Source organism: Vidua chalybeata, chromosome 7 (assembly GCF_026979565.1).
Source record: "Vidua chalybeata isolate OUT-0048 chromosome 7, bVidCha1 merged haplotype, whole genome shotgun sequence".
Classification (NCBI taxonomy): Eukaryota; Metazoa; Chordata; class Aves; order Passeriformes; family Viduidae; genus Vidua; species Vidua chalybeata.
In genome coordinates this window covers 5245810-5269161 of record NC_071536.1, presented here as the reverse complement: position 1 = coordinate 5269161, position 23352 = coordinate 5245810, and the positions used below count along the sequence as shown (strand labels likewise).

General features: G+C 47.0%; 1 protein-coding gene across 2 annotated transcripts; it reads right to left on the bottom strand.

The window, feature by feature from the left end:
* Positions 1-3641: 3641 nt before the first annotated feature.
* On the bottom strand, positions 3642-22305 carry LANCL1 (LanC like glutathione S-transferase 1). 2 transcript variants are annotated; one of them, XM_053947005.1, is made up of 10 exons: positions 22143-22305; positions 21864-21981; positions 13076-13283; positions 9095-9230; positions 8634-8780; positions 6551-6733; positions 5978-6154; positions 5630-5702; positions 4643-4750; positions 3642-3697 (listed from the first exon to the last, which is right to left on the bottom strand). In XM_053947005.1, the coding sequence occupies exons 1-9, from the start codon at positions 22224-22226 to the stop codon at positions 4674-4676; spliced, it is 1203 nt and encodes a 400-aa protein (XP_053802980.1). In that variant the 5' UTR covers positions 22227-22305; the 3' UTR covers positions 3642-3697; positions 4643-4673. The 2 variants fall into 2 exon arrangements, with proteins under 2 accessions (XP_053802980.1, XP_053802979.1); XM_053947004.1 differs by having other exon boundaries at positions 3642-4750.
* Positions 22306-23352: the final 1047 nt, after the last annotated feature.

Genomic DNA, 23352 nt, shown 5'->3' with positions numbered 1-23352 from the left:
AAATTCCCAAGGCAAGCAGCAGGTGAGGGAGACCAAGGTTGCTCTGGCCCTGTTGGGCAGAGATAGCAAGATAGCACTGCAAGCCCATCTACAGGAGCTGTTTCAGCTCTACCTAAGCTGGGTTTTTCCCTTGACAAATACCCCAGTGGTGAGCTTTGGTGTCCTTACACATGTGCCCAGTTGGATTTTCTTGATGCTCTTGCCCTTCTGGGATGTCCCCAATCCCTATGGCATTCTAAGGGAAGGTATGTTTGGTGCAGCAGACTTCAAAGAGTGAAGGGCAACACCTGTGGAAAAGGGAGTATTTGGCTCTCTATTCCCTGCAGGTTGGGAGTGGTTGGTGGCAGGGCTTGTGTAATATCTGCAAAGCTGATGTGGGGAGATTGCCACCCAGTATGTGGAGTGTTTCCTTGGTTCCTTGATAACCTGAGCATGAGCTGTCCTCCCCTATGGGGAGTTTGAGTGGCTTCAGGCAGGACTGGGAAAGATTTCTTTTTTTTGTTCTGTCCCTCAGGGGTGTATATGACTGAGACCATGCATTTTGGAAGGGCTTCCACGGTTCTCACACGTGTCATCCCACACAGTACACAAATACAACCTCTCTAGTGTGGGCTTTTTTGGTTTGAGTGCCTTTCCCAGGAGCTGAACCCGAGCTCTCCCGAGGTAGGACTGAGCAGCTGAAGGGTGCGGGTATGTGAAGTGACAGGGTGGCCGCTGCTGTCAGGCTGCATTGCCACCTGCTGGGGACACCAACGCCCTTCTGCGAGGGGTCCCCAAGCTAGTGCCCAGCTGGGGTGAGTCTGGCTGGGCTCCAGCCTTTTTCCTCGGGTGCTTATTTTGAGCTGATCTGCTGCCTCTTGCTTTGTTGGAGTTTGTCTTCAGGCACTAGTAATGTGTAACTCCGGGGGTTTAAATTTCCTGGTTTGGGTACTGGCCTTTGGGTTTCTTTCACAAGGTGCAGCCAAAGGAATGCAGGGGACACTTTGGCCAAAGGACTTGGACATTCTGGGCAGGAACAGGTGAGGAATCTGTGTTGTTCTTCTCAATGTAAAAAAAAAACCAAACCAAACCAAACCAAACCAAAACAAACCAAAACAAAAACACCCAAAACTCTTGCTACAAATTATCTGTATGTCCTGGGAACTGGCTTGGACTTGTGGACTTGTTGGGACCCAGCCATGTTCCCTTGGGTGTTGCCATCAAAGAACCCCACTCAGATTTGGCCAAGCTATTACACTGAGCTGCAAAAACATGGACAAAGTAAAATAGGGGAAGTCAGAAAGATGATACAGTGATGCAGTGAGGTCTGGCTGGATAACTGGGGTAAGCCAGCAGGTTTGGGCCCCACTGGCTGCTTCTCCCAGAGCTGCTTTTGTGGGATGTGCCACTCTTATTCTCCACCTGGCTCAGCTCCAAGCCTGTCAGGTAGAAGCAGTCTGTTCTGGGGCAAGGGGATGAGCTGGGGTTTGTGGAGGCTGAGATCTCTTCTGCTGTGCTTTTTCCCTATTAACTCTGGGAGAGCATCTGCCACGCCACAAGCCAGCAGCCTACTCCAAAGTGGTTTCAAAGGGAAACCACTCATCAAATCCCTGCAGTGGTAGTTCATAAATAGATTTATCAGCTCAGTGTGTCTGACTGCAAAGGCTACAGGGGCTGAGGACAACTCATGGCAGGATTTTTTGGCAAAAACTTTAAATAATGTTAGCCACTGATTTAGTGTGCGTGCTGACAGCTGTTAGTGGCCATTTAAAAAGTTAATATGTAGGAATGAGAAATGAAGTAATTTAGGCAGACAGAGCACTATCTGTTGCTCTCTTGCACTGTCTCTATGTCATATCTTTGATAGCTGAGGCTGCTGTCAGCTCTTGAGAGCTGAAACCATGCTGGGCTCTCAGGGGACTTGCACACATACAGATGGCATTTGGTTAACAGTCTTTGGGATGTTTTTCATCTTGCTGTTCACACTCATACACACAGGAGGTGAACACAAACTGAGCCAGATGATAAAGCATTCAAAATATGTTTTTTACTTGTTTCTTGGGAATATAGGTTATTTTGTATGTTTTTTTCTTTTGTTTTTAACAGACCACCACCATGGACAAACACAACCAGCAACAAGTGTCAAATATCTACATTTCTGATAAAGTTCCTCTCAGGTGCCTTGTTGAAAAAGGACCAGTTGAGTTTTCAAACCTTGTCTTGGTCCTGCTCCCTCTCCTTGGCACACAGGTGGGTGGAAGTGGGCAGCACCACACCAAGCCCCTGTATGAGAAAGGAAGGGTAACCAGAGAAACTGCATTATGCTGCTTTCTCATCCTCATTGCTGGACTCCCTTCAAGACCTTTTAGGAGTATCCACCTCTTCCTTTTGATGGCCAGCACTGCACACAGGTGTATTTTGGTGCAGCCAACAGTAACCTGCAGGACTCTGGTGTCCAGTGGAAGCCACAGAGGGAGGATGCAGCCTTGGAAGGAGACACCAGTGCAAAAGGATGCCCTGGGATGAAAGCACAGCCTGCAAGGGAAAGCCCAGGACTGGCCTTGATGGATTGGAGATGAGGGAAAAATGTGAAATACCCTTAACACTCCAGGTGGGTGGAAGGCCACTGAGCCTCCAGGAGCTGCCAGCACAGCACAGCTGTTGTGGAATATGTTGATCTCTTCAGACATGAATCCTGGTCACAAAGCAGGGGGTAGAAATAACCCAAAATTTGGTTGTTTCAGCATTTTTATTAGACAGTGCTCCACTCAGCAGTTGTACACATGGCCCTGATGCTCCCCTAATCAGTGCACAAACCTTGGAACATTATGCTTTCAGGCCACCATGACCCAGACTGCACAAACCATGCCCTTTTACAGAAGTGATGCCCAGAAGAAACCCAGGCTCAGAGCAGTGTCCCTTCACTGCCATCACACCAGCCAGGCTGGGAGGTAACTTCAAGTGCTGTTTGATTAGGCAACTCCTCTCTGCTTCCCAGTCACCTCCCTGCGCTGCTTAGGTCCTGTGAATGACAGGGTATGCCTGCTGCTGTGTCCACGTGAGCCTGAGGCTTCTCACAGGGATGCCCACCCTCAAGGAGATGAGCTTTTCTGCAATTCATGCTGTCTTCTGATGGACTTTCAGAAACCTATGAGGTTGAACCTATGAGGGCAGCAGGAGCGTGGGCTTTGAGGAAACAAATGAGCCTTCCAGGGCTGGTTTCTGCTCCTTGCTTACCCAGGTGGTTCTCATGGAGCTCCCTGTGCCACTGGGGCTCAGCTGCCCTGTGTTCAGGCACGTGTGAGTGTAACCCTGCCAGCTTTGGTGGTCCTGCTTTGCCACTGCTGGTCCAGGAGAGTGGCTGTGCTGCCCTGCTATTTCTCCCCTGCCCTTCTGGGACTTGAGGCCCTCAGCAGCTCAGCCCTTGAAAGATCAAAACTCATGGCCACATTGGTGCAGGCTGAGGAGCTGCTCTCAAACAGCACAAAGCTGTGTGGCTACATCTGTAAACCTCCCTGAGCTCAGTGTTTAGCTCATGCTCAGTGCTAAGAAAGTGGTTTACAGAGTCAGGTTCCAAATTCCTGTGAACTGGTGCAGCATCAGCTAAGGACGGAAAAGCAGATTTACTTCCTGCAAGTACCTGATCTGCATGACACATCAAAGCCAGTTAACCTAGTGCAGATTTTCCAGTTGGGTAGATGAGTGGTTGCAAATTAAACTACAATAGACAGTAGCAAGGCAAACAAGTGACTCAAATTATCCAAGTTTCAGAAAGCTTATAAAAGAAAACATGTAAATAACATCTATACAGCTAATAGGTGAGAACTCACTGGCATACATTTCTTTTCCCTTGTTGCCTCTGGTGGGCACCTGGCACCACCTAATACACAAATTTAAATAAAGACTGCAAAATAAACTGTCAAAGCTAACAAGAAGAGACCACAAAAGCAAGCATGCTTAGCTCACTTTTGGACTGGAGTTTGCCACTGGATGACCAATGGACTAGCAAGGTTTAATATAAGATGGCAATGGATTACTTGTCTGTCACTGGAACAAATGCACAGAAGAGCCTTTGCCTTTAGAGCAGATAAGGTGCAAACTCAGGATAAGCCTTTGGCATGTCAGTTCCAGCTCTGCCAATTGCAAGAAGATATTAAAAATATACATAAGACTCAACAGTCCATCACATTCGCTTCACGTGGCACAGTCCAGATACTGAACCATCTGCTCTCTGGGTGCTCAGAAAGAAAACACTTGAAAACAACTTCCAGGGCAATAGTCTCAGTTTTCCATCTGTTGTTCTCCAAAGGCAGCTAAATTCCTGCAACTATTTGTTAGCACAAAAAGAAGTTAAATAGCCCAGGTTACATTCAATAGAAAACTTCTTCCCAGGAAATGGGATACAGGAAATAGCAAAACTCTGTAACCAACAAAATACTGTACAGTTCTCCCTGCTCCCACCTGCAGCCCTGAGTTTTGAAGGGACACCAGCAAAATCTGCATTCTGTCTTTTAAACTAAACAATGTAATGAGACAACTAGAAATGTTAGAGAACTCAGCATGCCCCCAGGAGGATGGATTTACGTTCAGTTAGGCGAACAACGATGAGTCTGGAAAAAGGAGAAAGCAGCCTTGAACTGCGTTTCCAAGTGCAGAAGGATACAGGGCAGCAAACTGCCAAGCAGGATTCAGATTTAGAGTTCAAATGCAGGGAACTTGGCCTTGGTAGGCACCAGCAGGTCAGCAAGAAAGTAAATTGTTCCAGCCATTCCTGAGGATGAAAAAAACACACTGTGCTTCAGAGAAATTCCCTTTGGGCACCATTTTTCTCAGTTATCCAAGGAATTAATGAGTTATGAAGACAGAAGAAAAGGTCCTAAATATTTTTCAAGGTTTGAGCCCAGGTTTCTCGAGCAACTTTGGTACGTCAGTGGGGAAAAGCACTTTGAAGTTAATCAAATGTTGAAAAGCACCTGGCAAAATGCCATGGGTCTTTTCCCCACTCCAGCTCCCTCCCTTCAGCTTTACCCAACCACAAGTTCAACACTGGGCAGCTTTGTCAAACTCTGATCATTGAGGCACTGCTGCCCAATGTCCTGACTGATGGAACTTCTGCTGTCCCTTGGCCTGCAGCAGCTTGGGGAAATTAGGGTTAGCTGGGGGGCTGGTTCCTTCAGCAAATACCCACTGATGGCAGATTTGGGGGGAGCTGTTAGCAGGAGGCACAAAGTGCCATAGGAGCCAACAAGGCCCATAAAAGCAGCCCCATTTGTTCCTCGCCTTTACAATCAAACTGGAACACTTATGAAGGATATAAATCCTTAAAAATGTACAGAAAAGAGACTGTCTGAGAAGCCAGGCTACAAATAACCAAAAGGAAGCCTGTAGCCATGAAAGAATTCCCCTTGAGATCTGTATGCAAAATCTGTGTGGGAAGCCTAAGAGGATAAGATGCTCCAGCTAAGACATTAGCCTGTGCTACAGGGAGACTCCTTCTGGGAAAGGATAGAAAAAAACAGTGGGTACAAGTTCCTTTCCATCCCCTACACTGAGTTTTGCAAAGACTCCAGTGGAGCTTGTATTCTGTTTTCCTTGGTGCTAGAACAGCTTAGATCCAGGAGTAAAACACAAGGCTAGAGACTGAGATTACCTTCAAAGAGAGAGAATGGTGTGTCTGGAGTCCGGCACCCATGCTGCCCATAGCTTAAACACCACTCTGCAAACTGAGAAAAGAGGTACAAAAACGGTTCAAATTTAGTTAATGGCAAGTCTTGAGAAGATAATACTATCTCTTGTCCCCAGACTACCCCTTGCAGAGCAAGGCTTCTGAGGGAAATCCCTTCTGTGCAGGCTGTCAGACAGTGACTGCACTGTTGAAGGATTACTCTGGTGCAGCTGGTCAGATCTAGCTGCATGTCTGCCCCACTAGAAACTGGGTTGCAAAGGCAGCCATGTAGAAGGCAGAAATGAATAAGTCCCTCTACTGCCTTACTCTTACCTTGCAGGCCCTGTAGAGGTATTTCATGTTCTGAGTGAGGTTGTACAGTGCCAGGAAGGCATAAGCATTGCCAGCTGTGCCATGGCACAGCCCGTAGCCTTTCTTGAGTAACCCGTGCTGCCAGATCACTTCTGCACACTGCAGGGCATCATTCAGGTACTGCTGCTCCCCAAAGACCTGTGGAGACATGAAAATGTTGTCCTTGCTGAGGCAATGTCCTTCAAACAAAGAGCATCCCTGTGGGATACAGAGGCTTGGGTGTCCTGCTGAAGTGTGTCTGCTGTTTACTTTTTAAGGATATTTTTGATATCATGAGTGGGGATGTAAGACCATTACTTCACACACAACTAGTTGTCTCCATCCATCACCTGCAACAGGGCAGCCCACATAACTGATGGATATTTTCAGAAATATTTGTTTAAAAGACTAATTTCTGTATCAGTCAGTGGCTCCTGTGGGGTGATTTCACTGTAACGAGCCATCCTACTTCCAAGCAAGGGCAGTCTCCCAACATCTCTGGAGGAAGTTTCACATTTAGGGGTCTCTAGAGGGTCTTTGCAAGATGTCTGGTACCTTGTATGCCTGGACAAGCATGTAGATTACACCTGGAGCTCCATGGCACCAGTGGACGAGCAGGTCTCTGGTGTCACCGATGCACGGAGGGTAATTCCCAGACGGGAACTTGAGCTGGCAGACATAGTCCACGCTGGGCTTGACTGTGTTGTGCAGCTTTACTTGGCTCACTCCAAAGCCAGGCTAAGAGAGAGAAAACATTCAAATCAGGGAGAATTACCATTCTGCCTGTCCCTAAGAGACCCAAGGTCTGCCCAGAAGGTGGAAACAAAGTCAACTATGGCTACATTCCCTCTTGCTCCTTGTAAATGAAGTAATTTCTTTGGTTTGGGCTTTCATGCTTCACAATTACCTACTCAGTCCCTGGCTGCTGTGCCTTTTGGCAGGGACTAATTTCCAGTCCTACCCTTGCATCCCAGAAACAAAGACTGTTCCTAGCATGTCACCTGGACCTCTAAGCAAGAGAGCTTGCTGCTACTTTTCCTAAAGACGAGCAGGAATAGCTCCAGGTCTAAAATCAGTATTAAGGATGATTCCTAGCATCTAGAGCATCTCAACCCTTGGCTCCTGAGCCAGCCCAGCTGGCAGACTGCAATTCTGAATCTTCACAGATGTTGCTGGGTAATTTCAAGAGGCTGACTTCACTGCTGACCTCAGAGGGAAGCAAGGGAGAGGCTTCAGTGTCCTCTTCCAAAGACACTGCCCCACATGAAATCTGTGCAGTTCTAATTTCCCATGGCAGACTGCAATGAACACTCTCATCTAAGGATCACATTGTTCCCAGGCTGGTAAATGGAAAATTAAAAATCAATATTTGTGCTGTTAAACCATTAGAGATAAAAGATGTTTTCCTCTCCATATTTCACATGCTTGCTTCTCCCAAGGCTTTCTGTGCATCATTCTTGGCTGATCCAGGTTCCTTATACTTCAGATAGCAGAGAAGCATAAAGCCCACGCAGTATTTTATGGGAGACTCAAAATTATTTAAAACAGCCACTTGGGAACAAGCTCAGGGACTTGGTACAAATTTAGGCTCGCAGCACATGGCTGTCTCCCCTGCTCCTAGCTTGCTATTCTGTGCTCCTGGGCAATCCCTCCACCTTGCATTCCCCTCTTGCCAATTCTTCTTCTTAAAATCCACCAACCATCTCTTCCTCTCTGAGCCACAGAAGAGTTATATTCACAGGACTTCTACTGATGCTGTATATGGGCTTTAACTTTGACAGTCCTGAAGGAAAGCGCAAATGCTTGAAACCTGGTGCCTTCCTTTTCCACCTGCTCTGAGAGTTATGTCTAATAAAGCATTATAAACTATTTCTAGACCAAAATAATTTGCAGTGCTCATGGGTGCTCTTAATGCTTTCAAAATTCAATGTTACTTATTGCTGTTATTTTTCTAAGTGCTTGAGCACTGTAAATATATGCATGAAGGGACCCACATAGGGGAATTATCACCCTCATTTTTTTCAGAGCCAGAACAGGGAATACTGACAGAGCTCCAGGGAGTTGTGCAAAATAGTGAGAAGGCATCAAAGCAAAGGGGTACTGCATCTCCCAGCCTCTTGTCTTGCTCTGCCTACTGCAGGCACTGCAGAACTCAGTTCCTTTATTGAAGTCCCACCTCTATCAGAGTTGGAAGCAGGTTCTGCTTTGGATACAAAGGCATTTCCCACTTTCCTACTATGAGCACAATTTCTTTCACCATGCTTTTCTCTCAGAGATTCTCACTCTGCTCCAAGTAAACACCTCAGAAAATGCAGGGAGCCAGCAGATACCAACAAATGTGAATAATTTAGAAGCAATTAACATGAGGGGGAAACTCAGACACAGCTGAGCTACAGGCCTGCATTATGTGACACTGCTGGTTAATACAGGTCACATTTCTCCACAGATCTCCAAGGTCAGAGATTCAATCTTAAATTTGAAGAAAACCTTTACAATTGGAAATCATGACAAACACATGGGTAAGTCCATCAGACAAGGTATCTTTCCCAGTTTGACATTCCCAAGAACCAATTCAAATGCTGTTCCTTGTTCAAAGAAATGTGAAACAGCTAAGGACCCCTCCCCTCATGGCTCTTACCTGCATGAGATAGTAGTAGATCCCAGCCAAACCATGGGCTGCTCCTACATAGTACTCCTGGTACCACTCAAACATCAGTGGGCTCTTGGCTGTGAAGTTCCTCTTTTTGGCTAAGCTCTCTCCTGAGGCTACAACTGCTTCGCAGACCTGTGAAGGGATGGGAACAAATGTGGGTGAGGGAAATGCTGCTGACTTGAACACAGCACAGTGAGTGTTCTGACACAGAACAAGATTTGTTTTTCTGCCCAAGCAGAGGGTGGAATGAAATGTATGCCAGTCCAGTACTGCCTATGGATTTACATGGACAGTGGTGCTTTGTCCCTTTGGAAGAAAAGCAGGCATACCATGATGTGGTTTCTCCCTTATTGCCACAGTTCCTTACATACAGCATTGATTTTTACCTGCCCCAAGATGAATTACATGGGAAGAGACAGATAACAAATCAGCAAAAGGCATAGTACCTGCTGAATGTGACTGTGAGGGATCTTTTCCTCTCCAAAGTGCTTATTCACAAATACCAGTGCAGAGAGATAGCCCATGCGCCCGTAGAGGAGTTCATCTGGCACTCGTGGGTCAGCCTTGTGTAGGTGCAGCAAACTGCAATAAAACATTCCCATGGGGGAGATGAGAGGGAAATGCACTCAAACATTACACTCAAAGCCATGTAAACAAGCACTGAGACTGGAGCTCAAAACCATGGTTCATTCCCTCATGCTGCTGTGCCCTAGGAGTTGTCAGGCCAGGCTCTGGCTCTCAGCCTTCCAGCTGCACGAGGTGGAAGGTGGAATCACCCCTTCCCTTCTGCCTTTTGTTTGGCTGATTGCTTCAGTCTGCTCTGCTCTTCACAATACACTCATACTATATGCTTGGGTTTTAGAGTACCAGCTTGGAAAGCTACATGAGGGGGAAACCTGGGCTAAAAGAAATGGTCAGCATAAAGCTGCTGACAGATCAGGAAAGTCTGCCATTATCTCCTTGTGATGTTACTGGCAAGGTGGATGCTCTGCCAAAAACCATCACTTTCAAATTATAGGGCTATCCTTTTAATTTGGCTGGCTAAGGAATATTTGAAAGTCAAACCAGTGCTAATGGTATGTGGAAAAAATCTCACCCCTAATGCTCTAAAGTCCTGACAGAGAAGCCCCTTTCTCTCCATGCCTACAAATAACCTGGGCTATGCTGTCAGGTGAGAAAGAGGTATCCCCATGAGCTAAAAATCGAAGTAAGAGGTGGAGCTACACATGTTGTTTAACACCAAGCTGCCGTGGCACATGGAAGAAATATCCTCTAGGGAGAACTGAGCAGCAGTGAGGACAGCTTAGCAAAGTGGGAGTGCTGTGGCTGTCTGAGGACAGCTTGCCTGGCACCAGGCTTTAGCCCACAAGTGCAGAGTGAGGTCTGCTGCAGTCAAGCGTTTTCTTTGCCACTTCTCTGTTATGATATTGCAAAGCTGGTGGTATTCCTGTAGTGCTAACAGAGACTGACAGCACTTCACACTGGTGCTTTGTAGCCCAATTCACTCTTGATGCAATTTTTCCTTTGTTTTACCTCTCATCACACTTCCAGAAAGACTGGATGTCCTTCCCTGTCAGGGTAGCAGTGTGATTGGATTTGACTTTATTTTTCTGTTCACCTATAAGACAGCAATCTGAAAAGTGCCATCACTTTTAAAGTATCAGCATAAGTGGCTTTAAGGCTGTTCCCTGACTGGTTCCTGCTGTGAAACCAGCCAGGAAAAGCTTTGTGTGTGCTGAGCTTCCCTGCTACAGCAGTGTGAAGAACAGAAAAGGTACCTTGGCAGCCTTGGCTCCCTGGGCTTCATGGACTTTGCAACAATGTATTGCAAAGAAACAACCAAATGCCTCAAGTAGAGTATGCTGGGCTGTGACTCCTCATGGCAGGAAACTTTCTTCCCTTGCACTAGACTCCAAATGATTTTGAAGGAGAAAGGAGGGAGCAGTTTCTCAAGGTGTATTGGCACTTGACATGTGGACTTCTCCATGGGGGAGATTTCTTTCTCACAGATTAAACCCAAGAGACAGACTTTACACCCAAGGCATGGGTTCTTCTCAGCTGCAGGAGCTGAAAGGAAAGGCCTGCTGCCTCCTCGTGGTGCCTGTTACAGAGTCCAAGGAAGACAGATGAAGAGGGTTTCCAGGGAGGTGTTTGGACAAATAGACTCTAGGCTGGCCAGAAGAGAAGCTGGCTGGTGATGTTGTTCAGCTCTGAGATGTCAGGAAATGTCAGGTGACATAGAAGGAATGGATGGATGTGTGAATTGTAATACCAGTGTTAGGGATTTTCTCAGTTCTGGATGTGATACCTTTTTTATGAGGAAATCTGGAGCAACTGGACCACATTTCTGTTCTTTGTGCATTACTGCTTTACCTCTAACTGCTTTTTAAGCAGGATCATCAGGAGAGGAAGCCTGCCAGGAGTTTCTGCTGTTTTTGAAACGTGGTCATACATTCAAAAAGAGATGTCTGGGATGCTGCTGGACTGAATGCATGCAGAATGCATTCCTCAGGTGTGTGGGGTAAGTTGTGGTCTCTGAAAGGAAGAGCCACTCCTATTCACATTATCAGCCTATCACCTCAACTGTCAACCACCAGCACTTTCTGGACAGAGGGAAATCAAGGCAGCTGTAGAGCAAAATGGGATTTTTGTACACCATTGACTCTGAAAGCATAGTTTTGACCTTCTGAATTGGTGGGAGGTGACAGGAAAAAGAGGGCTCCTAGAACATGGCTCAGATTTTCACAGGCTCTTGGAAAATAGGCTGCCCCGAAACATCAGTCTCTCTAGAGCATAAAAGCACATTTTTGGGTCATGAACTCATTTAGGAAAAAGCAAGCTTCTGTCTCTTCCACTGCAGGTAAAACCTGGCTGATGGATTCTCTCCACTGCCTCTGAAAAGATGAGGTGCTTTAAAAGACAGAGGACAAAATGCAGAGAGGCCCTTCTTCTCCACAGCTCTGATAAAAGTGCTCTTTCCATGCACTTGCACTGCACAGCTTAGCAATTGTTCTGTAACTAAACAGCATACTCAAAAACCATTTAGAAGTTTTGATTAAGGGAGCTACTTCTCAAAGAAATACTCTATTGTAAAGGAGCACGGTCAGGCTAACTGCTTTGGGAATTGGTAGCACAATAAGGACAGTATAACTGTTCATTTGAGGAAGCCACATTTTTCTGTTTTCCTCTTGCAGATGTATAAAGAAACCAATTTCCATTGTTCTGACTTTATTATACCATTAGATGGCAGTGCAAAATTAATCACAAGATTCCATTCTGCCACCAAACCATAGGCAGAGCAAGAGGGATATGGGGAGGGGAGACCTGAGCAAGAAAACATGAATTAGGAATTGTTTTTACAACCTGGGACTTATGCACTGACCACAACTGACCAGTATTGTTTGACAGATTAATTCCCTTTTTGTTAACAAATATGTTAATCATAGTGAGATTTGCCACTCTGTCAAAGCAAAATCTAACCCACAGATTATTATCAGAATAAAGAAAGAATTCTGTCCTCAGACTGATTGTATCTATATCAACCAGAAGCTATTCTTAGTTAAAGGAGTGGAACTGGGTGTCCAAACCATACAGACACCTCTGATTCCCACCTGTGGCTTTTTTAAATTGCTATTATGCATCACTTACTCAAGGCTGTTTAAGGGCAGTCAGTGTTTTGAAGCCTCAGGGGTTTTGTCTTTCTTTGTGCTGATCATGTAGGAGTGGAAACTCTCTACAGGACTGTTTCTCTCCTTCTTAAAACTCTCTCCCTTAACTGAGAAATGCTTGCAACTACATCTCCTTAACTATTTTCCTATTTGCCACATGCTGATCTATGACAGCTTGTTTGTCCTTTTCTTGTCTTAAGTACCCAACAGAAATACATGTGAGAACAGTCGAGGAAAGGCAGGAAATAGAAATAAATGAATCATAACCAGCTGCATTCTGCAGTTGAAAGGGATGCTGTCAATCTTAGGTTTAAGTCAAAGACAACTAATAAAGAGCAAGTGGAAGCAAGTACCAAAATTAAATCTAATAATCTTACCACATTTTTCCTTTTCATCAAAATGACTGTAAAGCTAAATTAAAATGTTCTCAAAAACCACCAAACCCCACCTTCTGGGTTTTTTTGTTTTTAATTTTGGCACTTTTTTCTTCCTGTGTTTATCAGAATTATTTTTAAGATGGCAATACCAGCTGAACAATATCCTTGTTCCCCAGCCTGCCATGCAAATGTGTTTGTCCTTAAACCACCTCTTTTACCAGGGCAGGAAAAGTTTGTGGCGCCTTGCTAAATTACTGGATTATTTCTCACACAAGACTGCAACAAAATGTATTCATATTTGTCAGACAGTGCCTCACACAAGCCCAGACCAGCTCTGTGAACAAGAGGAAGGTCAGGTCAAAGCCATAACCAAGTATTTTACCGGATGATGCAGTCTTCTGCCTGCTTCTGGTTCTGCAGCTTGTGGTAGACGACAGCAGCCACTGCCAGGGGCCCAGCATCACCACACAGGAAAGTGATGGATCGCCTGGTCAAGCACCTCAGGCTCTTCTTCACATACTCATGGGCCACCTGAAGGTAGGCTGGGTCTCCATACACATCAAACAGGTGCAAATACAGCAAAGCAATGCCTGCAGAAGGAACAGAAAGGTTGCATCCACTAGAAATGTTTGCTCTGTTACTTCGATGAAGCTAGAAGTCTGGCCTGGCCCTCATCTAGGGCATAAACCTGACAGACCAGGGACATAACCCACAGTTCCTTTCCTGCTTTGTCATCTCCTTGTAACTTGATGCTGCTTGTGAGTGGATGGCAAATCAAGACAACAGCAGGGTCTGACCCAGGAAGGCCTGGAGAACAGCACAGAATTGCATAACATTTTATATACAATTACATACAATTTTAGTAGCAAGGAGCAAAAGATGAGATAGACAAACCCACCTAAATCCATACACTGTACCTGTGACTTCTGCTCAACAGTGAATGGGGAGAAAAATAATCTCTGGGCAGATGGTACTTGTGACAGAGCAGAACTGAATTGTCACCCTCTCTATTTTTTCCCCATGCTTAGGGGGTAAGGGGTTGGGTCACTTAGCTTGGATTGGATTTTTAAAAAAAGTGACACACCATCAACACTGAGAAACAGCATCCTTAGGACATCCAGACATCCCACTTGACCCTTTTTAAAAATTTCCTTCTATTATTCTTTTTTATTTCCTTTCCACTGGGAAGCACTGGCAAGGTTGTTGCAGTTCCCTGGATATCATCTCCTGCTGTTGAGCAAGTCCCAAGCCCTACAGCAAGGACTGGTGCATCCTAGAAAAAATGGACTGCCCAGTTCTCCTCTGCAGCACACCACTTATGAGATCAGCCCATCTGAAACACAAAGAGGTGCCTAGAATACTAGAAAAGGCTGCATGGTCCTCACTAGAGGTTTCTAATGGATTGGCCAGCTACAAAAACAGTTCTGCTCCTCAGCAGTCACATCAATTGCTGTCCTTTGCCTTTGTCTGCCTTGTCTTCACTCAGCTTTTGAAACTTTCAGTAGGTAAATGAGGAGTTCTCAGTAAGTCTGTGCCTGACAGGTCTGTCACTCTTGAACCATCCTTCTGATCTGGGAGACATCCTTAAACCTCCACTTAAGAAAGCTACTGGCCTACATCACTTTGAGAAGAGCTTATTTCTCCCCTTAATAATAACCATTTCTAAGAAGACTCAGGTCCTGCATTAAGCCTAAATTAATAGAGCCAATCTCTGCAGATTTTGATGTGATAAGGTCAAGGGGGCAAGCATGCTGCAAAATTACAGTCCAAGGTACTGAGGACAATTTCAAACTTGGATAATTTTCTCATTTTGCATGGGTAATCTCCAAAGCTTCATGTTACAGACAATCCAATTCCACATGTCCATTATGTATAAAATTTCCATTTCCTTCTGAAGCTAATAACCTTGTCCTCTCTCTAAGCAATTCAGTGCTAGCAATTCTAGAGAGAGCTCAGATGTACAGTGCCATCACTCAAGTCTATAAGGATGTGGATATGAAGCCCTTCTTTAAAAGGGAACCCTCCTTTTCCAGCTAGAAAATGTCAAGTGACTCTCCTTGATTTATTTAGTACCTAGCACATCATCTAGACTCTTATTAGCCTGATAGCTGTCTGAGCACAACTTGCACTCTTGACTTATCTGCTTTAATATACAACTTTTAGCTTTGTAAGTAGTTTCTATTCCCATTGTCATCGTGCCACCCTAATTATGCACGTAAGTACCCTGCCAAGACCACTGCAAGGACTGAATTCTTAGAAAGTAAATCTCAGCATTGTTTTCCTCTGTTTTCTTTGCCTCTCCTCTTTTAAAACATTTCTCACCCCCTATCCTCTCAGGCCCAAGCATCTTTGGAAAGACTCCAAAAAACCACTGACCTGTACTAAAGGATGAAGCTGCTTTCCCAAAACATTCACTTTTCTTTTTTATTTATAAGACACTGAAAGGTCTTATAAACTGCATCCAAAGCCAGTTTTCTCAATTCACTCTGGCTGTCATTTGATACTGGCAATACGCCAGGTACCCACAAAAGCTGTTCACTCACCCTCTTCTGTTACAGTTGGGAAAAGGAGAGGGGAAAAATTAATGAAGGGCACATGTGCTGAGATAAGGATTGGGAGAAAAAAAAAATCTAAGGGCAAAACAGGTTCAAATTTAAAGGTATAAAGTAAATTTATTATTAACAGAGTCAGAGGAAGATAATGAGAAGTAAAATAAGCCTTTAAAAGACATTTTCCCCCCAGCCCCTCCCTCCTCCCCACTGACAGCACAGGGAGACAGGGCATGAGGGTTTTGGTCAGTTTGTCACTCCTGATATTCTTCTGTTTGCTCAGGGAGAGGAGTCCTTTCTCAGCTATGCCGTGGGGTCCCTCCCACGGGCAAACAGTCATTCCAAAACTGTTGTGGCATCGCTCACTTGTCCACAGGGTAGAGTCTTTTAAGGACAGGCTGCTCTAGTCTGGAAGCCAGGGCCCTCTATCTCTGGAAGCAGGAGCCCTCTTGCTCTATTTGGGTCTCCCACTGGATCACAGCTTGCTCTGGCATCCACCCACTCCAGTGTGAGCACTTCTCCCATGGGCTGTGAGTGGATCTCTGCATCCCCCATGGACTTCATGCATTACAGGGGCTCAGCTGCTTCACCATGGTCCTCACCATGGCCTGCAGAGGAATCTCAGCTCTGATGCCTGGAGCACCTTCTCCCCTTCTTTTTCCACTGACCTTGGTGCTGCCATGTTTTCGCCCACATGTCCTCACTTCCTCCTCTTCTCTGACTGGAAGAAAAACTGCTGCTTGTAGGTACCACTGTCAACAAGTTGCAGTAATTCAAAGATTCTTGCAGGATCCTGTAGCGCCGAGAAGTTGATCTCATCTAGGTTCTGAGTCAGGGAATTGCCCATCCTGTTTCTGCTGCTGGCCACACAGCCCCACCACCATTGCACGGGCAGTGGTGGCTGCAACGGCACTGGGGCTGTTTAATGCCTCTCCTCATGTGGAGAGGTGTTAAAAAATAAAATCAAGGTTTGCAGGTTCCACAGGTACAAAAGGCATGATCTGTAGTCTCTTTGCTCAGCTCATGTCTCCGTTCATGTGGGGTGCAGGGAAGGAGAAGCTGCCACCCTGGCCCTGCCTTCCCACCACAGTGTATTGCCCCAGGCCGTGCCAGCATGGCGGCAGCCGCAGTGCCTCCCCAGCCCTGGGGAAAAAACTGTGCGTGTGCTGTTTTGATTTTCTTAAGTGTGTCATCACAGAGGAGTTACCAACCTCTCTCATTGGGCCAGCAGCGTGTCCATCTTCAGAGCCATTAGAGATTGGCTCTGTCAAACATGGTAGAAACCTCCAGCAGCTTCCCACAGAAGGTAACCCTGTGGCCCTCCCCTGCTACCAAAAACTCAGGCCGTGCCAAATCAACACAATTCCTCAAGGAATTCCTTATTCCCAAACTGATCAGAAGGGCACAAGCAGTGCTGTGTTCAGCTTGCTGATCCCTCTGCTGCCATCTGTGAGCCCCAGTGGGGAGAAGGCAGCAGAGGATGGCAGGCACAAGCATGAAGAGGCAATGTTGACAGGTATATGTAGAGGGATACAAAACACAGTCACCTGGGTGACATTCGGTATTAATCTGTGTGCCAAGGTGCAGGCAGAGTATTTCAGAGGCAGTGCAGGTCAGAGACAAGAGTATCCACACAGTGACCTTGGTTCAGTTAAGGCAGTGTTGCTCTGCAAAACCTCTTCCAAAGCTCTGCTTCACTCCCTCTCCAATATCCTCCTCACCCCAACTGACTGGGTAGGTTTGTGACTGACTGGGTGTTTGTTTGGCATGCTTTACATGATACACAAACATGGCAACACCAAACGCATGGAGCTAGGTAGGCTGTGGATCTGCTCCATTTCTGTGAGCCCTGGAGGTCTGGTGTTCAGTGTCCCAGTTGGAAATGTGACCTAATTTTGTGACCTCTGACTATTTCCAAGCAGAACTGCCATACAGTGGCTGCCTGTGGCCTGCTACCACCAACGATGTCTGGGCTTTGTTCTGTTGATTGTTTACTACTGGACCTTTTTCTCTGTAGTTTCTCAGAAGTCCAAGTTTTTTGCTTCTTGCCCCTGCTGAAGAGCCAAATGAGATGGGGAATGCGTCCTTGATGGTACAGGGCTGCACTGAACACGTGCTGCTGACAGACCAACAGGGCTCTGCTGACTGAAATGGCCACCTCCAGCATGCAGAAAGCCAATACATGGGAGTTGAGTGTCAGTGCCCAAGATGCTGGCTCACTGCAGGGAATCAGGAGGCCAAAGTCAATCCTGCGTGCCTCACAAACCTGCTTAGTCAACACCTTAGAAGGACAGCAAACAGCACCTCTCTCCTCTCACCCTTCTGTAGGGTAGGTGCAGAGGGCTACTTTGCATTAGAGATTTCTTTAGAGCAGGGCAGTGGAGTTACAAGCAATTGTGCCAGTTGTGCCAGAGTAACAGCCAGCTTGTGCTGATGCCCTGACTTCAGCAACCATTGCTTTCAACAGAGCAGGCACTGCTAGAAATATCAGGTAAGGTCTTGCTTGTGAGCTAAAGCTCTGCAGTAGGCAGAAAGAGTATCTCATCCATATGACTGTTCTGTTGATCAAAGAGAAGTTGTGCCTCAACTTCTCTGCAAGTTTAAACTTGCTCTTTTGTTGGACTGCAAGCAGTTTGCTTTGCAAGCAAGTTATGCCCTTAGACTGTTCTGAACATGCCTCCTTGCCCAGCAGGAGCTGAGCTGCGCATCTTCTACCAAGGAAAGGAGGTTGCCAAAAGAGGATGCTTTGTTCCAAACCAACCACCTTGCATTGACCCAGGGCAGTAAATCAGCCAGCAGCCTCAATGCAAGATGTCAAACATAGAGGGAAGAAGCAGAAACCTATCTCTGCACAGTGATGAAACCTGATGGTTTCAAGTGAGACAGCTGATGCCATTTTATTAAGGCAGGCATGAGGTAAAATAGCACCGATGGCCCAGCTTTATTGCCCAGCTCAAAGGATAATTAGCATCTTTCCAGATGCAGACACATGGGATGCTACCTTGCCCTCCTAAATGCATACCAAAGCCACACTGCATGCAACAGTGAGACATCTCTGGAAGTCCATGTTCAGATCTGACTGGGGAGCCAGTTTGCAGCTTTTCTTCCAACTGCATGATTGATTATCCAGGATGCCTAAGCATTTATCCTGCCTTAAAACCTGGGTAACAGAGCTGCTTCTGTTAAACTTTTTACCCCACTACAAAATCCTACAACAGGTTAGGTTAGCAGGGATCAGTGGTGATCTGCTCCAACCCTCTGAAAGGAAGGTCAACCTCAAATTTGCATGCCATTGCTTTGGGCCTTGTCCAGTGTCTGACTATCTCCAAGAACAGAAAATTCACAAAAACTGCCTGCCAAGCATTTGGCAGGAATGTGGTTTATGTGAGTGACCCAAGGCACTCTATTATCTCTCAGCAAATGCAGCCTCACTTTCTCTTGTTCTGTAGGGATTATCTGAGGATTTACATTTTTCTGAACAGGACTAAAAGGGATGTAAGTTCTCTGGGTTCTGAGGTTAAAACACAACATACTGCACTAAAGTAAATGAGAAGTATTTTTCCAGAAGTTTTCCTGAACTAGTTCAGTTGTAATTTCATTCTTACATGGCTTTCCTTTCAAAAGACAACTGAGCCCTGCTCCTTGTCCCTACTTGCCAGTGGGCCAGCCAAAAGCTGTGGATGGGGCAGGCCAGCTGAACTCACTGGGCAGTTTCAGAGGCCTTCTGTGACTAAGACATTGCCAGAGAAGGGGATGGTTTAATGGGAAACCAAATGAACTACCATACTGTGGAGGAATATATATTATATACCTCATCACCTTGGAAGGATGGAACAGTCCAGTAGGCACTGGACTCAGGAGTATGTCACCTTCTGCAGTCAGCTGGTGGAGGAATATATATTATATACCTCATCACCTTGGAAGGATGGAACAGTCCAGTAGGCACTGGACTCAGGAGTATGTCACCTTCTGCAGTCAGCTGGTGACAGGAGTGAATTTCCTTCCGTTCCCTTTCCATCATCTATGCTCCCAGTCAAGACAGTCTTTGGAGCAAGGCCTTTTGCATTATCACAAACACCAACAGGCATACAGGTATCCCTCAGTATCCTCAGACTAATCTGTTTGGAAATGGGTGAGGCCTCTGTGCTTCTACCAGGATCTGAACTGCTTCTGACTCAGAATTAGCTTAGAGCAGTTTAGCTTCCCTCAGTCTACACTGTGATACCACTGAAACAGATTAGGGAAAAAATTCTTCCAGCAGTCTCCCTAAACTGATGAAAAGCCAAAGCAGAACACAACAGCTGAGTCTGGTCTGTACCCAGGCACATACCAGGTGCTGCCTATGGGGCCCCAGTCTCTGTGGGGAACTGAATGAGAATGTTAAACAAGGTGATTCAAATATGTTTTGAGGGCATTAAGCCATGTGCTGGATAATCTTGATCCAAAGTGTGTTGTCACTGCCTCTGAGCTGAAAATCTGAGTCCTCCCCTCCCTCTGCTCCAGCTTCACATGCCAAGAAGCCGTGGCTTCCCTGGCACGAGTGCATGCTGGGGGAACAGGGCTCTGTCAAGTGTGTTGGGAAAGAAAGGAGCCCCAAAGTAAAATGCCAGCATATGCTGTGTATTACTGAGTGTAATATAGTGAGTTCAAGTATGTTACATTTCACACAGAGTTTGTGCCAAGAGAGCCATGCTTCAAATCTCCCTTATTAGCAGCCACAGGAGTGAGCGTTGATTTCAGACTGCTGGGCAATGATTCACATGAGGAGATACTCAACAAGCCTTTCCTATACAAGCAATTACAGGAAAAAGCTGCTGTCTTGGCCCAAATAATTTTGTCTCTGGAAACAAGCTCTGAATAAATTAATATAGCTAGAATTGGAAAAGAAGGTAGGGTAACAAAGTTATAGTGTAACATCTGCAAACTTCACCATGCTGGCTGTGACTTCCAGGAAATCTGTCCATGGATTTTTTCCTATTAGCCAAGGCAAGAAAGCTGTGTGCCCATTGAGGAATGATCTCTTGGAAGAAAAGAGAAGAATCCCTCTTGAGAAATTCCCTTCCAAATGAAAAGAAGCTGAAATCCTGAAACAGAGGTCTCAACTACTTTTTCTTAACTGCAGTCACTTTCTAACATGAAGTACCATAGGACCACGTTAAGAAAGGGAACATGGCCTCTGGGGAAAAGTGTTTTCCTTCTCCCCAAAGACTTTTAGAGTACTTGTAACATCAACTATCCTCCTGCTTTGTCTCCTCAATTTTCGGGCCAGAGGAAGATTCTGCAATCATGAGTAAAGACCACCTTTACCCAAGCAGCGCTCCTCATCAGAGGGGACCTCAGCACAGGGTCACACAGACTGCAAAACTGAACATGTCTGCCAAGGTGAAATCAGCCAGCACTCAGCAGAAATGTATAAATTCACTGGCAGCAGGAGCAGAGTGCTGCCAAGACAGCAGCTGATGAAATCAATGTTCTCCCACGCTGGAATTTAATACTGGCATCCTAGCACTTCTTATGAACTGCTCCTCAGTGCTCTCAGTGCCTGCCTTACTAAAATTTTGAAGCAGGCATTTCTAGCACTGCTGTCATCAGGCTGCAACATTAGTTTAGCACCAAAATAGTGAACACCACTCTCATAAGCAAACTGTTGGCATTAAGTTCCACAGCACCCACACACAAGCCAGCCACACCCAGATTGTACTGCAGAAAGTTGCCATTTAAGATTGCAGTGTACTGCAAAAAGAAGCAGCACCAAAAAAATCTTGCAGCAAGCATGAGATTGATTTCAGCTACCCTAGGGTCCGTGAATAGGGCCTGGCACATCGCAGAAGGCAGGAGAGATGTCAAAGCACACAGCAGCAGCTGAAGCTGGGGCACAGAGAAAGGTGTGTCCTCCCTGGCACCAGTGGGTAGAAACATGGAGGCAGAGGCAGGGCACACTCCCAAGGAAGGAAAACCAGGTTGAAAATGCAGACTAGGAGAAAGACAAGCTCCTGGAAGCTTTGCACACGAGTTAGTATGAGGAAGGCTTCCACACTTTGTTATACTCACATTAGTATTTCTGCTCCTTCTGGCAGGCACTGGAGCAAAGCCAGCGCTCACTAAGTGGAGTGGCACTACCTGGGGAACAGGAATGGAGCAATCTTCCAATCAGACAAGGTCATCAGATAAAATATAGCCCGAACAGAAAAGATAGACATTATCTCAGGCCATGAAGCTCACTGCTGCCAGATGCAAGGAGCACTGGATGAAGCACTGGTTTTGTTGTCATCATCCCCACCATGGCTAGATTTGGAGCCTATTCCTTTGAAGGCTTCCATGCCTACTCTCAAGCAAGTGCCAGCTTTCTCTGTTGTGTAAGTCCAACACTATTAACCAAAACTAAACCAATCCTGCCCTATGACACTGTGGTCTTCCCTCTGCAGCACGAAACCTGCTTCAAAAACGGGGAGTCCAGAGAAAGACATCCCCTTGCTCAAATGGACTAAAACATGCAGAAGAAGTGCCATTCTTGACATGGCTCTACCGTGACCATTCGAATGGCCAAAGCCCCACGGTCTGCCAGGACCTGATCTAGAGGTGTGCTCCAGGGAGCTCCTGCCCCATGGGATCCGACCCTACCTGTCCAGCCAGTGTACGCGGTGCAGTCATGCGGGTCGGCGGACTTGAGGCCCTTCTCCATCTGCTGCAGCAGCTCCCTGATTTTGTTATTCAGCCGCTGCGTGAATTCGGGGGTCAGCTGTGGAGAGAAAACCCACCAAACGTGAAGGCAACGCCAGCAGGCGGGTGGGCATCCGTACACCGGGCAGCCCCGGTGTAACAGCGTTTGTAACCAGACAGGTCCCTGCTCTACACGGCCGGGGCAGATCCCCACGGCCGCCTCACCCCAGCCCCGCTCACCCGCCCGGCCGCGTCGAAGTAGCCGGTGGCCAAGGACTTGTCGTAGTCCTCGTAGGGGTTCGGGAGCGCCCGCTGCGCCATCATAGTCCCGCTCGGCTCGGCCCTGCCCGGCTCCGCTCGGCTCGGCCGCGGCCCGCCCCGGCTCCGCCCCGGAAGGCGCCGGTGCCGCCGCGCGGCCCTTCCCGCGCCAGGGGCGGGCTCGGGGCCCGCGGCTGCTGCCGCCGGCGCTGAGGGGCTTGGGGACCCTGTGCGGCCGATGCTGTGAAGGTCGGGGCCTCTTGCAGCAGGTTGTGGCTGCTTTAGAGAGCCTTGTGGAGCTGAGGTCCTCTGCAGCTCAGGGGTTCATGTAGGGTTTTATGTGGCTGGTCATCAAGGGGCCGATTGCAGCTGGCCCTGTGGAGTTTAGGGCCCCGTTGCTGTTGGGTCTGTGTGCTTTAGGGAGCCCTTTGGAATATGAGGTCGCTCGCAGCTGGTTTTGTGGGGCTTAGGGACACTGTAGGGCTGAGGGTAACTGTCTGTGTCTGGCTTAGGGAGCCCTGTGAGATTTTGGGCCCTCAGAGATGGTCTTGTGTTTAGGAGTCTCATGTGGGAGTCCCTGTGGGGTTTGGTTCAGTTGGCTGCATGAAGCTTGGAGGCCCTGTGGGATTAGGGACCCCTTGCACCAGCCTGGAGTGGATGGACACCATGTGGGTTTGGCATTAAGCTGGTGCAGGTGCTGACAGAGGAGAATGTGCTGAGTTCTGCAACCCCCAGCAGGATTTCCTCACTTGTGGTACGACCCAGCCTGGATGGGGGACAGGGGCTCTTCTTTGCTGAGCTGCTGCATCTCACCTGTGCTGGCTGAGCTACATCTGCCTCATGAAGAGGTTAGGTCCCCATGACTCATAGACCTGAGCAGTGCTTTTCCTCCCAAGTACAACACAACTGTGCTGCCATGCTGCTGGGGGTCTCCTTGCTGTCATTGTGGGGCAGTGTGCCCCTGTGCAGCTGCTCATGTACAATGTACTTTGTGCTGCCAGTAGCATTCATTGGGCTCATGTGTCCTTGTGTGCTGTATTCCTCAATCCAGGCCTTGCTCCTTGGTGTAACACTGTGCCCAGCTCCCTTTCTTCTGACCCTGTGGACCTGGGATGAGTTGTGACGTCCCTGCTTGAGGTGTGGCTTGCTGAAGTGTGTGACAGGTTCAGCTTTGGGGCTCCCCAGCACTTCT